The 23,512-nt window shown below is 52.3% G+C and overlaps 1 protein-coding gene across 3 annotated transcripts in view; it reads right to left on the bottom strand.

The window, feature by feature from the left end:
* Window positions 1-23,512, bottom strand: part of SLC39A11 (solute carrier family 39 member 11) — a 329,393-nt gene that overhangs the window by 50,590 nt on the left and 255,291 nt on the right. For 2 of the 3 annotated variants that reach the window (XM_028112368.2, XM_028112369.2), the window contains exon 7: window positions 12,146-12,215. In XM_028112368.2, the coding sequence (XP_027968169.1) occupies window positions 12,146-12,215 (70 nt within the window). Of the gene's footprint in view, window positions 1-6,166; window positions 6,440-12,145; window positions 12,216-23,512 lie in introns of those variants that run through there. The other variant, XM_028112370.2, reaches the window with a different exon arrangement.

The raw sequence follows: 23,512 nt of genomic DNA, 5'->3' as shown, positions 1-23,512 counted from the left end.
GTCACGGGGCATTCTGCTCCGTGTGTGTGTGTGTGTGTGTGTGTGTGTGTGTGCGCGCGCGCGCACGCGCGCGCGTGCCTTTTCTCCTCATCCTGTAGATACACTGGTCATACTGGACCCCAATCCAGCAGGATCTGATCTTAACTAATTACACCTGGAAAGACGCTATTGCCCAGTAAGATGGCATTCACAGGTGTGGGAGGTTTGGACTTTAACACACCTTTCAGGGGGACACAATTCGACCACAAGACCATCGCTCAAAAACCCTGGGGCTTGGGCGCCTGGGTGGCTCAGTCGTTAAGCGTCTGCCTTCGGCTCAGGTCATGATCCCGGGGACCTGGGATCGAGCCCCACATCGGGCTCCTTGCTCGGTGGGGAGCCTGCTTCTCCCTCTCCCTCTGCCTGCCACTCTGCCTACTTGTGCTCTCTATCTCTCTGCCAAATAAATAAATAAAATCTGAAAAAAAAAAAAAAAAACCCCAAACCCTGGGCTTCTTCCCAAGCAGCCTATCACCTCCTTTTGCTCTAGAACCCACAGGACGGGTAACTTGCTCTATCTTCCCAGTGACGCAACCCAACCATCCATGCTTTCCAGGAGGTGAGGTGGGGAAGTGGATCATGACATCATGGCCACACAGAGGATCTCTGTCCTCTCTCTTTGGAGCTTTCTCCTCTCCCCAGTTCCTTCCCTCAGCATCTGGCTGCACGGAGACACCAGGCAAGGGGTAAGGGTTCTTACTGCAGCGGCAGACGTCTGGAGGGATGGGCAGCATGACCTTTGACATAAACACTTGCTGCCCGTGGGACCATCTAGAAAGTCTGTCCCTCACTGCGGAGAGTTTATATACGCCTCTAATTCCCAACATGCCCAATGAGACAGGATGTTAGAGAGGTGTATGACAATGGAATCATACCTTCTACCGCCAACTCGAGAGCCTCTGCACAGGGTGTTAGACGCTTTTTTTTTCTTTTTTTTTACAACTAAGAAGAAACTCTTTTCTGCACCACTCTGGGGGGCCAGTTTTGAAGCCTCTGTGGTCATGGCAGGTAGACGACTTGGGTGGCAGGAGAGGGCAGCGGTTTAGGGCACGGGCTCCAAAGCCAGACTGCCGGGGTGCAAATCCGACCTCTGCCCTTCCCTTGTGTGTTTCCGGGCGCGTTCTGCATCTGTAAGATGAAGATGGCCATCTCACAGGGGCCTCAAGCAGTCAGTGGCTGATACACAAGGAGCACGGGGTCTGCACATGGAAAGCACTCCATCAGTGTCAGCTCTCAGTTCCACGGCTGCCAGAGGCAGGGAGTGGGGAGGTGGCTAACCATGGGCTTCTGCATTGGCCAGACTTCCGTTAAACCCTAAGTCTTCCACTTGCCATAAGCCTGACCTCACACGAAGTTCCCAGGCTCTGCATCCTCGTCTCCATACTGGGACAGCAGCAAGGGCTATGACAGCCGACCCTAAGAGTGTCACAGGGGCAAACGAACCGAAATGAAGACCACCACCCCGATCAAGCCATGCCTAGAGCTCCCTTAGTGTCTGCTCTGGAAGATGCTGCGGCTCTCCACCTCTCCTTGCTTTGGGAGGAAGGACGGGGCAGTGATGGGCCCCTCCAGTGCACCCATGGGAGCGACGCCCTCTGTCTGGGAGCAGCTGCTTCTCCCTGTCGGCCACACAAGGGGCCGTTTACACTGTGGCCCCCTCCTCCCCCACCACTGCCTCCAGCCACCCCCACCCAAGTCCCTGGCGACAGGGTTGGACATCTTGGCAGGGGGACCGATCGCCACACAACGTGCACTCTGTTTAGCCTGCAGCAGGCTTGGGGGGAGGCATGGACCCTGCAAAGCTCTTTGAGAACAGCAGTGTGGTTTCTTTGTGGCTTTCCCAGGCGTTGGAGACGACACAGACTTTTCTCTCCTCCGTTCCCATTGCTGCCCTGTCTGTCCCCCTGCACAGCTTGGGACAAGCAACTCGAGGTCTAGAAGGGAGTCTAGGGAATTGTGGGGCAACGGGGAAGCGGCTCATGCCCTTGGCAGGGGCTGTCCATTACAAAACTATCTACAGAATTCCAGGCAGGCTGTCAACCAACCCCCCGACCCCCATCCCGGGTGCAGAGCCGACCGTGCACAGCCCGGACCTGGGTCCCGTGCAGAGAACAGAAGAGGTGGCCCAGGCTCCATTCCAGGCAAGGGTGCAGGATGGAGAAAAGCATATGCTGCCCAATAAAGGCTGAGCAGTCCCAGAGCAAGGGACAGTGAGCATGAAGACTCCATGCCGAGACATGACAGGAAAATCAGCCTAGGAGGGCCAAGGGGAAGTGAGGGAAAGGATGCTAGGCAGGGGGGCCCAAGGCACGTGGTTGGCAGAAGCAATGTCAGGGCCAGCCACACACACCGAGAGACCCCCACGTTCCTGGCCTGGGGCATCCAGGCCTGTGTGGTCCCATGTAGACTGTGGAAGCCACTTCTAAACCAGCTCTCCTTCTGGGGAGGCAGGGGGCTGGGAGCTCTTGTCCTGGAACATGGGCTGGGACAGGAATGGGCTGGGCACCTATTGGAGTGTCTGCAATGGGCAGGCCAAAGACACCGTTATCGCTACTACTATGACTACGGAGGATTATTAGTATTGTGGGAATTTGCAGATTAGGAAACGGAGGCACAGAACAAAAGCCAACCCGTTCTGGTTGTACAGCCTGTGGCAAGTGGCAGAGCCAGGATTTGAACCTGGGTGGTCTAGCTCCAGGACCATGTTCCACGTGTTCTTGAGGTGCACTGGGCTGGGGAGGGGCGGGTGCTGCACCAGCCACCCCCCACCCCCGTGCCGTCTCACAGGTCTGTCTCACTGTGCCCTGCGCATGCGACCAGCTGTGGGTGGGAGGCGCTCTATCTCCCTTCCCGTGAGTGACACCTGCTGTCTTCGTGGCCTCGGAAGCAGGTGCACAAGGGTCTGGGGTTGACGGTGTCGCTGTTCCTTGCCTTCTCTCAGATCATACCCCAAACCCCACATCGGGCAAACAGGCACTCCACTCCTCGTGTGTCTGTATCAAGATTTACACCCTGGAAGTCAGATGTGCGTTAAAAATTAATCCTTTTTCCTATGATATTACCCTGTCCTGGAGCCCTCGTTTCCACACAGTAGCAGAAACAGAATTAGTCAATTAAAAGGAATTTAGTGCCTTCCGGTATCAGGTGCTTCTCCAAGAGAAGGTGTTCTCTTTCCGGGTAATGCCAGGAATTCAAGTGTCCAGATCCCTGGAAAGACTTCCCTCTGTCACCTTGCTTCCTTTCCGGAATGGCTTCTGCATACAGGGGAAGATGATAGGGCAGGAGAACGCAAAGGAACATATTTGCAAATACCCCATCCTGATTTAGAGAAACTGATTTTCAACACAGTTTACAACACTGTAAGATTTTCAGCAAAGCTTGATACACAGTAGAATAAAGTGGATGGCCAAGATGCCCTTGTTGCATTGTCCAGTGGGGCTCAACCTCACTAATCTGTATGAAGAACATAATTACATTTCAAGTAGTATTGAACAAGCTTTTCATGTTATACATTGCTCTGAATTTGAATGGAGAGAGAGAGAGAGAGAGAGGGAAAGATGAAGACAAGTAAATTCCTACCTGGAAGGTAGAAAGGACTTTGTTTTTTCCTGAGTATATGAACTAATTTCTTTGGTGATGAGTATATTTTGAACAGAGAGATCCCTCATAAAAGAACTGATGGACAGTGAGAGCCTGTGATAGTGACTTTCTTTCAATGCCTTTACTTTGCAAAACATAGAAGGTGGCAGTTCTATGTCCGTATTCACACACACAGGGGATGTTTTTATGTCCCACAAAGCCCAACAGTGCCAGGACTCCAGATACAACCCACCCCTCTTCATGCAATGCCCATGGAAACTGCGGTGTAGGTAGTAAGTAAGAGTCAAGGACACGGTCGGATTGCCAGGGGCTTGCTTGCCCAAGTCCCACCTGCTTGACCCAGAGGTACCACTGGAAGGACAGCGTGCTGAAATGAGCACATTTCCTAGTAATCCTCGCGGGCATTTTTCTGTCTCTGTAGAACTGTGTGTGTGGAGGGATGGGCATGTGAGTAGGCACATACAGCCGTTGGAGATTCACATCAGAGAATGTCCCCATCCTTTAAGGGAAACCATCTTTCAGAGTGAGACACGGCTCCCCAATCTCATACCAGCAGAGGGGGATGAATGACTGTTGCCGGGCTTCCCGGTGAGGTCACTCCAACACAGCGGATGGTCACCTTAGACACGCGGCAAGCAGAGGTGTGAAGAGTCCTGACTTCCAGAACACCCCCAAACCAATCAGATTTCTCTTTGTCTCCTTCCTGGAGGGGGGGGGTGCTCCTTTGTTAAAATGATGGTATTTATCACAGCTGTCCTGGGAAGTGTGGAAAGTCTGCCAGATACGTGGGTGAAGCCAGACTAAGATGAAACAGTTTCCCAGTTTCTCACGGGACAATCTCAGGTGACAGGTAAGTGATCAACAGATTTTCATTCATCCGTGTGTGCATCTCTCCATCCAGCCAATGCTGGGATGTAAGGGCAGCAGGCTCCCCGAGGGGGCATGTTTCCCAAATGAATGGCTGTGAAGGTCCGGATTCTCTGCCTCATCAGCTGGAGAGTTCCCGGGTCTCCAGGTAACAATGACATCCGTTTGTCTGCACAGACCCAGGGACATGGAGGGCAAAGCGTTGGAGAGGATGCCCCTATCCCCAGAGAGGATAACTTGGTCAAAGAAAAACTTTGGCAGGACTAGGGGACAAAACACAGGAGCTGGAGGTTGCCTTACTGTCAGGATGCTGTTTCTTTTTTCATTGCTTTCTGTCTCATGCTGCTCTTGCAGGGAGCATAAAAACCCATGGGAAGGAAGAAGGGGCTGGGAAAGAGAGTGGCAGAGGGCAGTAAGAATGCTGGGGTTTGGACAAGGACCCTGGAGAAGGAGCCGAGACATTTCCTTTCTGGCACCCGCTTCCCAGCCCCCATCCCTTCTGGCTCCTGGTGGTCAAGCCTCCTGGAGCAATGCACCTGCAGACAGTTCTTCGGAGGCTGGTTCCATCCAGAGCCCCCAGGTGTTCCAAGGATGGAAGGGGCACTTCCTGAGGTGCGATGGGGACAAGGGGGAGCAAAATGTCAAAAAAAAAACACAAAAACCCAACCCCACACAAAACCCTGTGGGGAGCGCTCAGGAATAGCGCTGTGGAGTGAAGGGCTCTGCAATGTCCCGAGGAACGGCTCAGTCCGCGTCTGGCTCCACCCATGTGTGTGGCGGGCTTTCAGGCTCATCCTTGTTACGTTCACGACTAATATAATAACTTTTATAACATTTTTTTAAAAAGCCATTAGAAAAATAAATGTGTTACCCCTAAAATGTGCTAAAAAAACGCTAATGGATTTTGGGGTGTTCTGCAGTTAGATCCGTTCGCACCACCGTTTTCCTCCAGGTGCCACAGTCACGGGCAAAGGGGCTTCCTGCTCTTCCCCTGTCGTTCCGTAGTCCCCTCCTTCCTGGGGGGCAGGGAGCCACACCAAAGCTTTGGTGTCAGGCTGAGGCGGGACAGTAAGAGAGCGAGGCGGGGGAAGAGCCCTCGGTGCTGAATTGAATGAACTATAAGCTGGAATACAAAGACGCTATGAAAACGCACACCGGATTTTTATAAACTTGTATATAGTACATGGTCTTCAGCTTTTGTAGGTATGACTTCTGCGGAGGACGCCCGCTGCTTCTGACATCAACGTGTCTCCACTGCTTCCAGCCCCCTCTGTCCCTGTCATTGTTGGCACATCACCTGGCGACAATGATGTCAAACCACAGCATGGTGGCGCTCTGCGCCACCTGCCTGATGCTTGCAAACTCCCCGGTCTGTTCAGTATTCAGGGTAAAGTGATCACTGTGGGGGAGGGCTAGGAAGAACAATTTCAGAGACAGTGCTGCCAATAGATAACTCTAGAATTCCAGGCAAGGTAGCTTGATGGGTTCAAGAGAAGGGCTTGTTGGCAGAAAACAGAATTGAGAGCATGATCTGCTGTTGCAAATCCAGAACAGCGCAAGAATTCACTCCTAGTTCTGCTGGAGGGATCAGGGCGGGGGGGGGGGGGACGGCGGGGCGTGTGGCACGGGGAGGGGGAGAGGGTGTGGGCCATTCTGCCGTGGTTGGGTCAAGGTGTGAAAGTATCCCCTCTCCCAGGCACCTTCCTGTCCTCATGCTGGGGTTCCGCTTCTCGGGCTGAAGACCACTCTCCAGAGAGACCGGGCCGGGCTGTGGCTTCCCCTCGGGGGAATGGTGAGACCCAATTCCATGGGTGGGGAAGGGGGGAGGTCAAGACCAGCAGCCCGAGGAAGGAGCGTCTCCTGAGAACTTTCTGGAAGCCTGGGAGTTGGTCCTGCCAAGAGAGGTCTAGGGGCCTCGTAAGAGCAGCTTGACCTGTGGAGGCAGTTATGGCAGGTGTGAGTGAACTATGATGGAGAAGTTTACACTTCATTTCTCCAAGACCCCTCCCCACCACAACAGTGACGCCTGTTCTTGACCTGCCCTACATTTAATTTGCAAACCTGTTTTCAAGAATTTACTGGAACCGAAGTAGGGAGACTAGTTGGACAGATAGAAGCACATAAGTAATAGGTGACTTCAAAATACAGAGCTACTCATCAACTGGAGACTGTTGACTAATGACCAGGAAAATGTGTCTCCTGCCATTTTTGTTTCTAAACAAATGGCCACTTAGTTGACCAATGACTGCTGTCTTAAGTGATCATTAATATACCAACACATGTATTGGTTTTCAAGCCGGAGAAAGCATATACCTGACTTACGACTTACTCCTTGATCTGGGAGGCAAACATATACTTTAAAATTTTACTTTGATGTCCCCGCCATGCCCCATAACTTAATGACCTTATCTTTGGTCGGAACACAGGCTAATCGACCTGGCATCCCTTCCCAAGCATCTGGGTGTGGGTTAGCCTTAGTTGGTTGGGGCACACGTCCAGGAGCACCTTGGGGATGTGGCTTGTGGATCATCCATGGCACACTATGAATCTGCAGCCAGCCAGCCTCCTCAGCTCCACGAAGCCTGTTGCACCTGCCGGTCGGGGTGTGTTCAAAGATGACAGACACCTCCCAAACGGGTGTGCTGAGTCAAAGCCTAAATAGGAATTGCTATGTGAAGGAAAATGCTTGTGCATAAGTAACTTCGCTCTCCCTGCTGGTTTGAATTACACCTGCCACGGATTCGAGTGAGAGCAGAGGGCATGTTTCCTCTCTGGGGAACACGTTCTTTGGAGGTAATGCCACTTCAGAAAGGAAAACTGTTTAAGCAGCAAACTCCCCAAGGACATGTGGTCTGAAGAATTTCTTTGTGGTGAAACCAGAAGAAATTGCCATGGGGCCAGATCAGAAAAAGCCGTGTTTCCCTTGAGCCACGGGCTGCCCTTTGAGGCCTGAGATTCTTTGTAATTCAGGGGGACGCTGAATTCCGGATGAAGAGCACCAGGCAAGCTGTCCAGTGAGGAAGGAAAGGTGGAGGGAGCTCGGGAGGGCCTTGGGGAGGGCGCCATAAAGGTGAAGTGACAGCAACCGAACACTAGGTGGCAGAAGCCAAACACAAATCATACACCCGTGTCCTGCCCGAGTCCAGGTCAGAATTGAAGCCCGTGCCTTCAAGGGAGTATTTCTTTGTACCTTTCTCTTCTCTCCCGGTGGCTGCGATAGCATGTGGGTGGGAAGAGAACCTCCTGTTTCCAGATGCATTATACACAGGGCACAAGTAAGAGGTCGTACAAAAGTTAGCGGGCATGCGTCAGAGTGTCTGATGACAGATCTGGACTAAAATTATGGTCTTCCACTGCAATGGGCCAAATAATAAATATTCTCAGCCTTCAGCAGTGAGATTCTGTGGCAACTACCCAACTCAACCATCACAGCACAGAAGGAGCGACAGATGATATGTAAAACACACGGGCTTTGGCTGTGTTCTAAGAAAATGCCATTTCCAGAACCGGGTGTTGGGCCAGATCTGGCCCATGGGCTGCAGTTTGCTGACCCCCTGCACGAAATGTGCAGCAGCGAGCTTGACCCATGCGTAGCCCAGGCACGTGCCAGGTACCTTCTGTTCCCAAGTCCATGCAAATGCGTACTGCCTCCTTGGGGACCCTTCCACGGCGCCACGTGATTACCTATATCTCCCTGTTGCCCGAACCTGATTCTCCCTTCTCCCTTCCACACGACAACAAAATCAGCCGACAGCTGCCATCGGGCGGTTCTGCACTGAAAACCTCTTCCTCCCTCCCACTGGTCCCTCTTCATTCCCACACCGTCACCGCCTCCCTCGCCGTCCTGGGAGCTATGCAGGTGCACAGCTGCGGGTGGTCAATACCGATCTGTTCGAGGGCTGAATTCTTCACACTGGTCTACCCCTTCCCCCCAAAATTATCCCATCAGAGCCAGATCGCTGTTCAAATCACCTCTTGGGTTTTGTCAGGTCCCTGCATCGAAACCTACCCTAGCTGCCAACCTCTTGCTCAATGATGGGCTTCCTCAGCCGTCAGGCTTGCCTTCTAGGAAGCACCATGTGAACTCCACCCTCGCCTGGCCCTAAAAACGCCTTGGGGACCAATGTGGGCACTTGTTCACAGTGTCCCCTGCCTCTGTCATCTCCACCTCTCCGGGGTGCCCGCCCCCACACTCCTGATGAAGTACCCTGCGTTCTCGGAAGCGCCCCCAATGGGAGGGAAGAGACACACATTGGGTTTGTATCCCTCCCTTGGAGCTCACGCTCCGCTAATCTTATGGCCCACTAACCAACTATTTTGGCTATCTTTTCTGTGATTTTCAGTTATGTCGCATTGCAGTCAGACCGGGGTCCGAACAGTATCGATTTGGGGGCGCTCTGACCTCTGCGGCACAGCCCTCTCCTCAATTTTGGGAAACACGCCCATGTGTGCTTAAAGAGAATGGAGGTTTTCTAATCGCTAGGTTGGGGCCCTGCATCCGTCCGTGATGGACATGGTGCTAACCTTTCACCTGTTTTCTCAGTGCCGGAGAGGGGGATCATAACCACTCACCAGGATGGTGGTTTTGTCTTTTTTTTTTTCCTTGCAATTCTGACCATTATTCCTAACCAGTTTGAGACTTACCGTTGCTAGGTGCATACAGATGCACAGGGTTACAAAGTCCTGGGGCGCGGTTTCTCTTCTTGGGAAGTACTGACCTTTATTCTTTATGCGGCTTTCTGCCTCAAAGTCTGTTTTGTCTGATTCTAAAACTGCCATTCCGGCTTTCTTTTGGTCAGCGCGTACCTTGTACCTTTGCTCATGCCTTTATTTCCAACCTTCCCGTGTCATGTCTGAAGCAAGCCCCTTCTGTAGCACACGGAGCTGGAATTTTATCAAGCAAAACCTGTCTCTTTGACAAGATGTGTTTAATCATCTGATGACTTAGCTCTTGCAGCCCACCCTTTGGCATTACTCGCCTGTCGCTTTCTTTCTCCTTCTCCCTCGCTCCCTTTTGACGACCGCCCGCTGGTCCCCATCCTCCCATGGAAACTCATTTGAAGTGTGAGCGAAGGGCCGAGAAAGCTCACAAGCCTGGCCTGGGGGCTGTTGTGCAGTTTCCCCCACTCAAGGGTACGATCACAGGCATTTGTTAAGGAGAAACCCAAAATCACGAACTAGATACGGATTTCTGGGTGGGGAAAATGGGCTGAAGGGTGGGGTCTGCTTGAGGGAGACCCTCTGGACATAGCGGTGATGGTGCCAGAGCTCCAACATCTCCGCCCCCCAGGCTGTGGCTGGGGGGTGGGTGCGGTGCGGAGGCGTGAGAATCGCCTCCCACAACCCCCGCCCGGCAGCTCATTCAGCAGAGGGTTTTGTGAGGCTGAAAATCCCGAGGCCTGCAGCCCCAGCTCACTCCCAGTGGGATGGGGAGGGTCCTGTGGAGGGTTTATGTAACTCCGAGAGAGCCTGCTTGGTCAAAGGGAAGGGAGGAGCTGGGTTGGAAAGGTTTTTGCTCTACTTTCTTCAGAAATATTTATCAAGATGAGCAGAAAGTACAGGTGATAGAAGAGAGGGCCATCTGAGTTGACATCTCGATGTCCCAGGAGACACGGCGCCACCAGACTGAAGGCCTGGCCTGTGAGCACAGGGACGGGGGCCAGGGCTGTCCCCTGCGGGCCACAGACCTACTGCAACATGCGAGGTGCCTGTGCCCTGGGAGGACCTGGCCTGTGGATGCTTCCAGGGCCAGCCCCTCGGGGCTGCTGTGCCTCCCTAGCTCCCGCTGACTCGAAAGTGTCTCATGGTCTAGGCGAGGTGAAGATCAACACGGCTGTGCGGGGGACACAGAGCCACACTCCCATCCCGTGCAAGAAGAGCAGTCTGCAGGGCATTATCATTCACCATTCGCCCTTGATTTTGGTGACATTTCTCACATCATACAGTTCTCCCCCGCGCCCCCCCCAATCTACCTTTCATTTGGTTTTCACAATGGACATCATGTTAACGGACGACGCTGGAGTGACTTGCGGGCCCGGCAGGCGGGAATGAGAAGCTGAGAACAGGGAGAGTTTCGACTTGGAACATGCCAGCCCCCACACACATCTGGGGCTTCAAGGAGCACACATGTCCCCTAACATGCAGCATTAGAATTTAAAGACGGGCAGAGGCTACACCTAACACCCAGGGTCCCCGTGTCGGCCAAGGGAATAGCTAGACGGAGGTTGATGGGGCATAAAGAGGCTTCACGCAGGTTCGGCCGCCGGAAAGCACGGGAAAGGGGCTCTGGGAGAAGCGAGTTCCTGACAAGCACAGGGGATAGACACAGGGTTGATCCCCGGAGGAGGCGGGGCCGTCGCCTCATGGGGCGGCGGAGGCGGCGGGGGGGGGGGGGTTGATTTTCAGGTTGCCTCAATCAGAAGGCAGTGAAATGAGCTAGATGCAGGGGTCAGAAACCAGTGGCCCCTGGGCCATCTCTGTAACGTGAGTTTCATTTTTAAAATAATTGTGCCTTTCGATAGCACACGTACCACCTAGCTGAGACTCACCTCCGTCCTCACCATTCCCAACGGTCTCCATCCAATGACTGTGTCCACGTGTTTTCTTGCCCCTTAGTCTCCTGAAGGCACCTGACTTTGCCAGCCTTGGATGGCAGGCTCCTCCCTGCTCTCCTCCAGCCCGGAGGCTGTAGTATTCATGGTTTTGCAGGCATGGGGGACCGTGTAGAGCCCATCTCCATGATGGCTAAGGGATAAGCCCTTTTGTGGTCCCAAGGCTGTAGCCTCATCTAGGCGCTTTGTAACACCAGGGAGGTAGAAGGGAAGAAGAATTTATAAGGTACGGTGATTACCTATGGAAGATTGCCTATGGAAATAAGGAGTGGAGGATAGCAGTGAATTTGGTTTGGTCAGCTGGGGGCAAGGCGGTGTGGGGGAAGCCTGCAGGAGGGGCAGGTTTTGCCAGATGGCAGATGGAGGCAATCAGCTGAATGTGGGGATCCCGAGAAACACCTAAGTGGAGATGTCTGCAAGATAGCTGGACCTGGAGGACTAAGCTCCGGCAAACAATCTAGGCTGAACACCAACGTTGGCATCCCCAGAAAACAGATGGAAAATAAAGTCTTGGAAATGGAGAAGGTTCCCCAAGGGGACTGCACTAAGTGGGGAGAAAGGGAGACCCAGCGACGGCTCCTGGGCAACATCAACATTTCCGAAGGGGCCACAGGATGAGAAGCCCGCAGGAGAACCTGCAGAGGAACAGACACTAAGGGGGGAAAGCAGGGAAGTGCAGTGTCCAGAAAGAGAAGGGGGGGGGGGGCTTTAAAAGGAGGGAGCAGGTGAGAGCATCAGAGCTGGCTCTGTTTTTTTGTTTTGTTTTTGGTGTTTAGTCTTTATACATTTAAAGGATTTGGGGGATGCAGGTGATTATATGCATGTGGGTGTTTTCAAAGTGGTTACCCATTAGATAGCTCATCTGACAAATGGTGTACATCTGCTTCTTTGATGGAGTTCCTCTCTCAGGTAAGCCTCACCTGACCTTGCCCCCACTTCCACCAGTGGGGCTGGGGGTGCCCATCCAGGTAACAAGAATTTCCAGAGCACCACTGGATGCCGCTCCATGCTCTAGGGTGCTGGCTTACCTGGCACTCTCGAAGGTGGCTGATGCCGTCTTTTCTACAGCCCCAAATCCAACGCCGACAGCAAGACCCTCTGAAACACATAGAAAAAAAACCACGAGGGGTTAGGAGCAATTTTCGAATAAGGTACATCACCATCACTGTGTCAGGTGAGACTGCCTGAGGCTGCCAGCAACAGAAAATCCACATAACAGGAGTTTCAACTGGGGGTTTGGCCAACAATGGTCTGGGGGCCAAATCTAGCCCACTGCCTATTTTTGTTCTTAGTAAGCTAAGAATGATTTTTACATTTTTAAATAATTGGAAAAAATCAAAGAAAGAATAGTATTTCATGACACATGACAACTATATAATTTTAGTGTTCACAAATAAAGCTTCATTGGCACACTGCCATGCTTATCGGTTGACGAGTTGTCTATGGCTGGTTTTGCGTGACATCAGCAGAGATGAGTAGTTGTGACAGAGACCGTATGGCCCAAAGACCTAAAATATTTACTGTCTGGCCCTTTACAGAAAGAGCTTGATGACTGACTCCTGAGCTAAACACATAGGTTTTATTAGCTCAAGTGACAAGATATCCAAGGCTGATGTAGCCCAGTGAGGTCTTCCCGTATGTTTGAGGAGCCATCTTGAAATGGTAGACTGTCCCAGTCTACTCTGAGATGGCGTGGCTATGGTCTAGCTTAGGCTTGGGGATGTACAAGATGATTCCCCAAGTCCTTTCCAGAGGGCCTAGTGCGCCTGCCAAGCTTACCAAACCCCGACTTGGATCACATGTGGAGGACAATGCTGGTCTATGAGTATCTGACAGAGAGGGAGAGATTATGGAAAAACGGAACTGTCCCAGGGTCCCGGGATCAGTGGGGTCGTCCCATAATGTTAAAACACTTTCTGGGGCGCCCAGGTGGCTCAGTCGTTAAGGGTCTGCCTTCTCAGGTCGTGATCCCAGGGTCCTGGGATTGAGCCCTGCATCGGGCTCCCCGCTTGGTGGGAAGCCTGCTTCTCCCTCTCCCACTCCCCCTGCGTGTGTTCCCTCTCTCGCTGTGTCTCTCTCTGTCAAATAAATAAAATCTTAAAACAACAAAAACAACAACAACAACAACAAAAAACACTTTCTGATATCTGTGGGAGAATTTAAAGACCCCTCTGAATCAAGGCCGGAAAGAGGACCACCAATATTGGTCAGAATCAAGACCAAGGGCTTTTGGGGCCAGGAGGAACTTTTGTGTTGTAAAGAGGGAAGAGGGGAAAAATCTACTGAGTGAGATGGGCTTGTTTTCTTTTGGGATTCACTGTCTCTTTGAAATGACTCTTTTTGTCCTTTGTGTCCTGTTTAGCTGGGGTGGGCGAGGGACGCTGGGCTTGCAATGATGACTCTAGGAGACACCTGGAGACCAAAGGATTGCTCAGAATTGTCTTGTGTTAAGGCCTAAGAGCTCACCTATAATCCAGTCTGGTTCACCAAGAAACCACGGTGGGGTTTGGAGTCCAAAGACCCTGCTAAGGCATAAAGGGCTCTTTGTTTGCCTCAGTTTACCCTCTGTGCTTCAGTCTCCTGTGGGGACCTTATCGGGTGGCTATAGCCACTGGAGGCTGCTGATTGAGAATTTGGGATTTTGATGCTCCACCAAATATCTTCCCATGTTTCTCATAATGACCAATGATGGGATACAGAATCCTAGGACTCTAGAGGTGCAGGAAACCCCACAGATGATGTGGCATGACTCTTGGGCCACTGTCAGACTCAGAATTTAGGGGTTTGGGGGGGTGTCTTTCCAAAACCAGACAGCATCCTCCCGGCACGCCTGGCTCACACCGTAGCCGACTGCTGAGAAGCCCGAGACGGTGCCTCTAATGAGCTCTGGGGCTGAGGTGGCCAGCCAAGTCGGCGCTGCCAGAGCAACCAGACGTTTCAAATCAAGCTTTTAAAAACGGATTTATGTTTGCTCAATTTTTAAGGCTCCTGATGTAAATTCTTCACAAAGGCTGAGGCTTCATTCAGCAAGTCTTTCCTCTGAGATGACTCTGATTCTAAATTAGGCCTTGTATTCAAGATCTTAGCGTCTTTGTGGTCTTTCTTTTGAAAATGGGGGGCCGGTGGCCACCTGTGGGCCAGACGCCGGGCTAGAAGCATGAAGTAAAGGTGGGGATCGTCACCTCTGCTCCCACATCGGAGAGGAAAGGGGAGGGGGAGCTGGTCTGAGAGCCCAGGCGGGCTCTGGTTCTGAGGTCCAGGCTCTTCGCTCTCCCTGGCCGTGTGTTCTTTTCTGTCTCTTTTGGAAAAAGTCCTCTGAGGTTGGAGAGGAAGCCACAGCTCCAGGGAGGGCTTTGGACGCATGTTCACCATCTCCAGATTTGCCTGATGCATCTGACAAGCTTCCCAAAGGAGGAGTGTCCTAGGGGAGGGGCTGGATTTCAGTGCGGGCTGCGATGGATATGTCTGGGGGTTCCAGGCATCTTTTCCAGCAGGATGGGGGAAGCCTTTTAATGCATCTTCTGAATCTCAGAAAGTTGGAGGACATCTGAGATGCCTCCATCTGGCCAGTCTCCTACCATCAGAGTCCAGTGTTTACAAACCTGCTGTTCTCAACTTTGTTTTGTGCTAACACAGCCCCTCAACCCTCTCTCAGAGGTAGCTGTGGGTTTCCAAGGCAAAGAGCTTCACCAGGGACCCCTGGCCCACCGGGGAGAGGTGTCAAAAGCTAGGGAGGGACTAAGGGGTGTTTTATGACACCAGAGGGGCATATCCCTTCCTCTGAAAAAAATTTCCTTCTCTAAACTATAAACAACAGTTGCTCTGCTCTTTTGTTAAAGATTTTGCTCTAATTAGTCATTTTAATGTAAATGATAGTGCGGCCCAGAGCCACAGGACCTATATTAATTAGCAAACTAAGCCCTTCTTGTTATTTGGCAAAAGTCCCAGTACTCTGACTTATATAAATGCCCTCAGTGGCTCTGGGAGGTTGGGCAGGGGAGTACCCAGTTAAGGCAGGAGAAAAAGCATCTGCTCAAAGGGACACAAGCCTCAAGAAGCAGAGCCAGGCCTCGAATCTCAGGCCCCCACTCTCCCCCACCCCCACCCATTTGCCGATCTGGCTTCTGGCTTTCTCCCAGGTGTGGGTGGCAAGAGCTGGTATCTGAATCCGTACCCCAAAGAGGTTTGGAGCAAAGTGAATGCATAGTGCCTCTGCCCCCACCCCGTACCTGGGCCAACAGTGAGGGAACCTGCTCTGATGAATTGCAAAATGAGCCCCTTCCTCCTCTGGGCTCTCCCCTAGGGTGAGACCAGCTTCCAAAGCACAAGTTGCCTGTGGGAGGGGGCCGAAGCCTCCCCGCCCCCCCACCAGGGGAAGGAGAGAACCTTGGGGAAAAGGAACGCAGTGGCTACCTTCTCTGAAGGTAGGATAATACCCGGGAGAGAAACTAATGAGAGACCAAGACAAATTACCCACGCGGAAAGAACATAAATAAGAGAATTAAGGCAGATACTTAAGATCAACAGATGGTAGAAAGAACCCGCTGGGTGGAAAAGGAGCAGAGGAAAACATAGCTGACTGGAGCTCACACCCCAGGTGTTCCACCCAAAGTGCAAATTAGGAAGGTAATTAAGACAAGAAACCAAAGTGACTGGAATATTATCAGTAAGCCATTGCCTCTTTTCACAGCTACTGCTATTAATTCGGGTGCAAAGAGAGAGAAGATAAACGCCAGGCTTGTAGATGGGCGTCTGGCAGAGGCAGGGCGAGGCAGAGTCCTGAGGACCAGCCGGAGAACAGGCTCTCAGGCCCAGCCCGCCTGCTCCACTCTTGTGCGGGGGTGTCTGCCTCCCTAGCTCCCCGCCCTCCTGAATCTCCATCCCTCCTTGTCACCCACAGCGGAAGAGAACAAAGAGGCTACGGCTCAAGTCCTGGCATACTGTTCAAGGTTCTTAGAATAATGAAAGGATAACGATGCTTTGCATACAGGATGATGTGCTCAGCACGTCTTTCTCACTGTTGACATTGTGTTGTAAGAGGCTGGCCTGTGCATGGCCAGCTGTGAGCACCATCCCTGGCCTCTGCCCACTAGATGCTGGCAACACCCCGCCCCCCTCGAGTTGTGCTAATCAAAAATGTCTCCAGGCACTGCCTAACGTCGCCCGGGGAAAAATCGTACCCTGTTGAGAACCACTGGCCTCCCATCGAGAGGTACTTTTCATCAGTTTTAAACTACGCTAGAACACTCTAAGAGTTTAAGCAGGTGGTAGGAAAGTGAACAGTTAAAAACGAGTGTCTTGGTCCATTCGGGCGGCTCTCACAAAATACCCTAAGCGGGGCAGCTGATAAGCCACGTGGATCTCTTTCTCATGGTTCTGGAGGCTGGGAAGTGCGAGACCAGGATGCTGGCAGACTTGGCCTTCCTGGCTCGTAGACGTGTCCTCACGTCAAAGGGACAGGGACCTTTTTCTTGAGCCTCTGCAATAAGACACTCATCCCTGAGCTCCACCCTCGTGACCTAAGCACCTCCTGGGGGGATACAAACATTCAGACCACAGTAACCAATATTTTCTTTTTCCATCAAAAGCTAGCCATTTCTTCGCTTTTAAGGTCATGGCGTGCGGCGGGAGGGGGGAGGGTTTAAATTCACAGGTCTTTTATAGGAGGCCTTGCCAGCCCCCGAAACAGTGACATCTGTGACATTTCAGCACTGCCTGACATTCACAGCCAGCAGATCTCATGAGGGATGGGAGGGAACGCCGGACGGGGTACAGAGAAATGCGGTGTCTCGTTGGGCAGAGCTGCTGTGGGGACACCCTTCCCCTCCCGCCTGGTTATGCTCCTCCGCACGTGGGCATGGCTGTAGCGTGGTCTCAGAGAGAGGCGTCTGAAATACAACCCAGGGGTCCGGGGCGCTCAGGCCAGGGCTGAAGACGCTGGGCGTCTCATTTCCCTGCTCTGGGCTCTGCGACTGTCTCACTGCAGCTCCTGATCACATGCCTCTTGGGTGGCTTTCGTGCTGGGGGGCTGCTCTCAGCATCCGTGGTCATCCCAGCCTGAGGGCTTATGGCGAACTGAAACCTCAGTCTGTTCACTTTTGGCGCTGCTGGGAAGCCACAGTTCTCTCCATCTGGTGCCCGTGCTGTTACTTCTTTGCATCCCAGGGCGGTCCTGCGGGGGCCGCGGGGGCCACAGGGTCTCCCAGGTATGCACCGCTCAGCTCTCTGGTGGGAGCGCTCGTGCTGTCGGTTCCAGACAGCACAGCCAAAAGCCGTCTAGAGAAGGTCAACACAATGGCCAACAGGAAATGAGGGGTGAGGTTATGACCTTTTCTGCTCAACTTACAAAGTACGAAAAGTAAGACAGCGGCTCACTTCTTGGGAGGGCTTAATATTAAACACGGCTGCAGGGGCGCCTGGCTGGCTCAGTCGGTGGAGCGTGCAACTCTTGATCTCAGGGTTGTGAGTTCGAGCCCCATGTTGGGCACAGAGATTAGTTAAAAATAAATACCAACCGACAAGCAACACGGCTACCACCACCACCAATCCCAAAGGTGGAGAAATGATGTGAAATAGGATGGCTTCCTTATTCTCATCTCCACCAAGGACAGAACAAGAGGAAGATGGCTCTCAATTGCAGCCAGAGGGATTTAGGCAAGGGGGAGAGATCACCTTGAGGGAGGAGGGTTTTGAAATGTCTACCTCCTTGAAGGGATGTTGAGAATATCCCTCCCCGGGAGAAGGGGGGGTGTTTGCAGCTACTGAGCTGCTCCTCAGGCTGGGATGACCATGGATGCTGAGAGCAGGCTGGGCTGAAAGGAATGGGGAGGTTGGCCTTGTCAAGATGACCCTTCTGGCCAGATGACACTTCAACATTAAATATGGGCTCAGTCCTAGGAGCGAGGTCGAGTGGCTACTTAACATATTCCCAGGTCCTCATGGGCTACTTTCTGAAAAATAGAGAGGGGAACCTGGGTGGCTCAGTCAGTTAAGCGGCTGACACTTGGTTTCGGCTCAGGTTGTGATCTCAGGGTCCTGGGATCGAGCCCTGCATCAGGCTCTGCGCTCAGGGGGGGAGTCTGCTTAATGATTATCTCCCTCCCTCTGCCCCTCCCCCTGCTTACATGCGCTCGCTCTCTCTCTCTCAAAAATAAATAAATATTCAAAAAAAAAAAAAAAAAAACACCCCAGAGATATAACCATCTGGAGAATCTGTGGCTGGAGGGGACCATGTGGGCAACAGGCGCCGTAAGGAAGGGGGCATGCCCACCCCCAGTGGCATTGGGAGCCTCCACAGGTGCTGGGCGAGCTCAGTTCTGATTCCTCCTTGCTCTTGCCCATCTGGGCACTGTCGCTGAGCTGGGAGAGGGGCAGTGTCCATCATACTCCAGGAGGAGTTTCCAGGCTGTAAGGGCTTGCTTTTGGCTGTTGGGAGGGTTGACCCATCTGGCATAGACACACGTGCTGTCTTTATTTCTACTCTGAACCCTCAGCTTGGCTGAGCCTTCTGGGGAGACTGGCCTACAATATGCTGATTTCCCCACTTGGCCCATCTTTGGCCGCACACAGATTTCCAGCAGGAAGGGAAACCAGGAAGGTGGGATCTCTTATCGTATTACACGCTCAATAGACAAGATGTTGGTACAACCAGCCAGGTATTGCCACAGAATCCCCGTGGAGTCTGGCAAATGCCCTATGCAGGATAAAAATGATCTACTTAGTGTCATTTTTCTGAAAAAGGAGTTCAACACACTTTCTAATATGGATTACTAGCCCTGCTATACGTATTGGGTAAAGTCAAGTGTTGAGAAAGATGAGAAACACAGGTGTTCCAGAAGAGTTGAATTTAGCTCACATTCCTATCGATGTCAATAGTCATGCCTTAGGAGTTTATTAAGAGATCTTGATAACTGAAGATACTCCAACATGGATCACCCTCTAATTAAAATAAGCACTCTGTAATTAATGTTTCCACGTGTGCTTTTTTGGCATATTCTACTCTCTCCAGTGAGGGACCCAGAGAAACTGCTGTCCTGCGGTTCCTGCCACCTCCCACCCCAGCAGACGGCCGAGCAGGAGGGGTCTCCTCGTTGGTGGGAATGTGCACAGATGACACAGGCACATCTTTAAACAGCAAGTGAAGGCATCCTGTTTGATACCCACATCCAAGAGTCAATTTCAATTTGCGTCAGTTTTCAGCAACCAAAGATCAGATCCCCATGTTCCCGTGGAGAAAAAAGAAGGGAATGCCTTGGCTGGTACAGATAATGCTGAGATATTCCAATCCACAAGCCCTGCTTCATGCCCAGACTCAGGCCTCCAGCCCACTCCCCTCACCATGCACCCCTGTGGCCACAGCAGGGGTTGCCCTCCAGCGAGAGGATTAATTTTCAGGCCCAGGGACATGCCAGGTGTAGTAGAGGGTCGGACCAGGTGTGGTAGTGGGTCAGACCAGGTGTGACAGTAGGGTCAGACCAGGTGCGATGAAGGGTCAGACCAGGTGTAGTAGAGGGTCGGACCAGGTGTGGTAGTGGGTCAGACCAGGTGTGACAGTGGGGTCAGACCAGGTGTGGTAGAGGGGTCAGACCAGGTGTGATAGTGGGGTCAGACCAGGAGTGGTAGAGGGTCAGACCAAGTGCGGTAGAGGGGCCAGACCAGGTGTGATAGTGGGGTCAGACCTGGTGTGGTAGTGGGGTCAGAACAGGTGTGGTAGAGGGGTCAGATCAGGTGCGGTAGAGGGGTCAGACCTGGTATGGTAGTGAAGTCAGACCAGGTGTGGTAGTGGGGTCAGACCAGGTGTGGTAGTGGGGTCAGACCAGGTGTGATAGTGGGGTCAGACCAGGTGTGGTAGTGGGGTCAGACCGGGTGTGATAGTGGGGTCAGATCAGGTGCGATAGTGGGGTCAGACCAGGAGTGGTAGAGGGTCAGACCAGGTGTGATAGTGGGGTCAGACCTGGTGTGGTAGTGGGGTCAGAACAGGTGTGGTAGAGGGGTCAGATCAGATGTGTAGAGGGGTCAGACCTGGTATGGTAGTGAAGTCAGACCAGGTGTGGTAGTGGGGTCAGACCAGGTGCGGTAGAGGGGTCAGACCAGGTGCGTTAGTGGGGTCAGACCAGGTGTGATAGTGGGGTCAGACCAGGTGTGCGGTAGAGGGGTCAGACCAGGTGCGTTAGTGGGGTCAGACCAGGTGTGATAGTGGGGTCAGACCAGGTGTGTGGTAGAGGGGTCAGACCAGGTGTGATAGTGGGGTCAGACCAGGTGTGTGGTAGTGGGGTCAGACCGGGTGTGGTAGTGGGGTCAGATCAGGTGCGATAGTGGGGTCAGACCGGGTGTGGTAGAGGGTCAGACCAGGTAGGGGCCAGAGAGCACTGTAGTCTCTCCTTTTGAGCCTCGGCCCAATCACCGGGTCCCTGAGCTTCCTCTCCCCACTTCTAAAAGTTCTGGCATGCAGGGAAGCATCTGGTTGCTCAGATCTGACAAATTCACACTATTTAAGTTCATAAGGTTCTGTTCTGTAATTTACCAACAAATCCTTTTTGGGGGGGGTGGGCAGCACTGAAAACCTGAGCAGCTCTACAAACATGAAGAGGCAGGAGGATGGACACTAGGCAGTCTACAGCGTGGCCGGCGTAGAATGATTTTCCAGCACTAGCATATCCTGCAATGAGTGGGCTTATCTGCAGCCGGGGCTGCAGTTCTGCTACGTGCTGCCCGACCCCAGGCAATGAGGAGGCCCCCCCAGCACCACGCTGCACTCTGAAGGCTCCTCGCCCCCATCTCTCAGTTCAGGAAAACTACTCTGAGGTGGGACAGAGTTCCAGGAGAGAGCGGGGAAAGCATGGCCAAAGCCACCCCAGGGCACCGTCCCTGTCTCAAAGTCCCACAAACCACTGGAAGGAAGTCATAGCAGGAGCTCAGCCCGAGAACCTGCCTCCCCAGCAGTGTCCGCAGCTGATGGCACACACACATATCCACACAGCTAACAGCCCGGCATCTCACAGGCTTCTCCCCAAAAGACTGGGGATTCCTGGGGTCAGGAGAAGCCAGGGGAGCAGAGAGTTGGCTGTCACCCCTTCTGACTCCGTGGGAATCACCCTGCCCAGAGGATCTCGCAGCCCTAGGCAGGCAGGCGGTGGCTGACCCCCACTAGCCCTCCCCAGGTTCCACATGAAGAGTCGCTGCAGTCTCGGTCCCCCAGGGCGGAGCTGCCTTGCTAAAGGGACAGGCAGCCTGGGGCCACCTGCCTTGGAAGCACAGGTGTGCGCTGGTGCGCCTGCGTGCACTCTGTCCCGTGGGCCGTGCTCGCGGTACGGCGAGCTCTTGGACACGCTGGAATGCGGGGCCTTGGAGGTATGAGGGGGGCTGACTCCTGGGTCTGTAACTCACATGGAATAGAGGGCCTAAAGAAATTGGGAGAGAAGAACTCTTTTAACCCCCTTGAAGGACTTAGGAAAGAAATTAGACTCTGGCAGCTCTTCCAGGATGATGAATACATAAGGCACAGGTTCATTTATCACTCCCTGTACCTGACTCCCACCCAAGTATTTCTAAAAGCCGGGTAAGGAGTGATGTCTCAGGCCACACGACTGGGTTTTGCTCCGCCGAAGGCAGGGAGTATAATACGATGCCGGTATGAAGGCAGGGGCGATATTTTTCTTAAAGGGAGTAGGAGCATTTCACAAGAATGTTAACAGAGGAGGAAAATAACCGTCTGCCTTCTCCACCCCAGCTCTGCGATCGCCGTGGGCTCAGTGGTGGCTTGCGGGCAAACCCGTCCTCCTGGCCATGGGTGACTAGGCACTTGGTCAAGTGGGCCCAATCAGGGCTGGGATTTTTCTGCAGAGCAAATGAAGAGGGCCAGGATGGGATGGGAAGGCCAGGAACTGTCATCATCCTTCCTCTGTGTCTCGTAGAAGAAGCTGGTCCACAGAAGGAGCCGGTGTAGCTGGTGTGTGATGAGAAGCAGCGACAGATAAAGCAAACTGGACCCTGGAAGCATCTGGGTCTATTTTTCATTTATCCCTGAAGCTGGGAGCCTGGCTGCACCTCTGTCCTTCCTGTGCGTATGTGAGATATGTCAACATCCTTTCAACACCCCACTATTTCCCTAAAACAGTTTGGGTTCTCGCTCTGCAACTTGCAACCAAAACACTCAATAATTCAGCCAAAGCCTGCCCTAGGTGCTCTATGTTGATTACCTAAATTGGTCTAATCTAACCCTAATTCAATTGCAAAATTGATATTGTTATCATATCTTTCAGAGAGGTAAACCGGGGTTCAGAGTGGTCAAGCGACACACCCAAAGTCACACAGCCCTTAAGAGGTTCAGCCTATGCGTTCCTTCTTTTTCATAGCGCACCACACTGACTCCTTTGTTTAGTTGACCATGAGGCCTCCTCTCCTGCCTAGGACTCAAAGGACTGAGAATGGTGTTAATGCTAGCAAGAGCACCCATTGGGGCACCATATTTAATTTGGTCTTTTCAACAACCCCATGAGATCGGTACTGCTCTTAGTCCGCTTAGGGACGTGGGGACTGGTATCTCCAGCCCAGGCTCCATGCGCTCCCCCTTGCCCATACTGCCTTCCATGACTCCCGCTCGAATCCTCCTTAGCACTCTCACTCCTTCAGTGGCTACTATCTCTGCATATTTGAACATCCTTTTACTTCTCCTAAGCCTTTAGGCACATCAAAACGTTTCATTTTATATTCTTACTTTGAACCTAAAAAATGGTTATTTTAGGGGCGCCCGGGTGGCTCAGTCGGTTAAGCGTCTGCCTTCAGCTCAAGTCATGATCCCAGGGTCCTGGGATCAAGCACCGCATTGGGCTCCCTGCTCCGCGGGAAGCCTGCTTCTCCCTCTCCCACTCCCCCTGCTTGTGTTCCCTCTCTCGCTGTCTCTCTCTCTGTCAAATAAATAAAATCTTTTAAAAAAAATGGTTATTTTAAGTTACGCTACTCACTACTTTTTAACCAAAACAATACACCTACACATGAAAGAAAACATCATGTTCAGTAAAATCTAAAGTAATAAATTTCCCCATGTCTGCTCACCACCCCTAGTTCCATGCGTAAGAGGCAAAGTACTTTTTAAAGTTCTAGCTTTTCCTTCTCCAGTGGGTACCACTGTAACTTTACATAACTTTAAATATTAATACATTTGTTTCTTTAATGTATCACAATCTTGATTTAGTTGGCTGACAGCACTGTTGCTTCCTACTCTGTTGAGCCTTGTAAAAGTTGAAGAATTCAGCGTCCTTTCTTCCCACTTCTACTCTATGAAAGCTATCCCACTGGGTACTTGCTCTACAGATACAGCTCATCTAAGGTGTATTCCCAGGTCAGGTCAAAAAATGGCAATCCAAAAAAAAAAATGGAGTTTACAATAGTGGGGT

This window comes from Eumetopias jubatus, unplaced genomic scaffold, assembly GCF_037043125.1.
Source record: "Eumetopias jubatus isolate StellerSeaLion01/CBP00866 unplaced genomic scaffold, mEumJub1_p1.0 scaffold_10, whole genome shotgun sequence".
NCBI classification, from domain to species: Eukaryota; Metazoa; Chordata; class Mammalia; order Carnivora; family Otariidae; genus Eumetopias; species Eumetopias jubatus.
The sequence above is the reverse complement of the archived record's forward strand: the minus strand, read 5'-3'. Positions and strand labels throughout refer to the sequence as shown.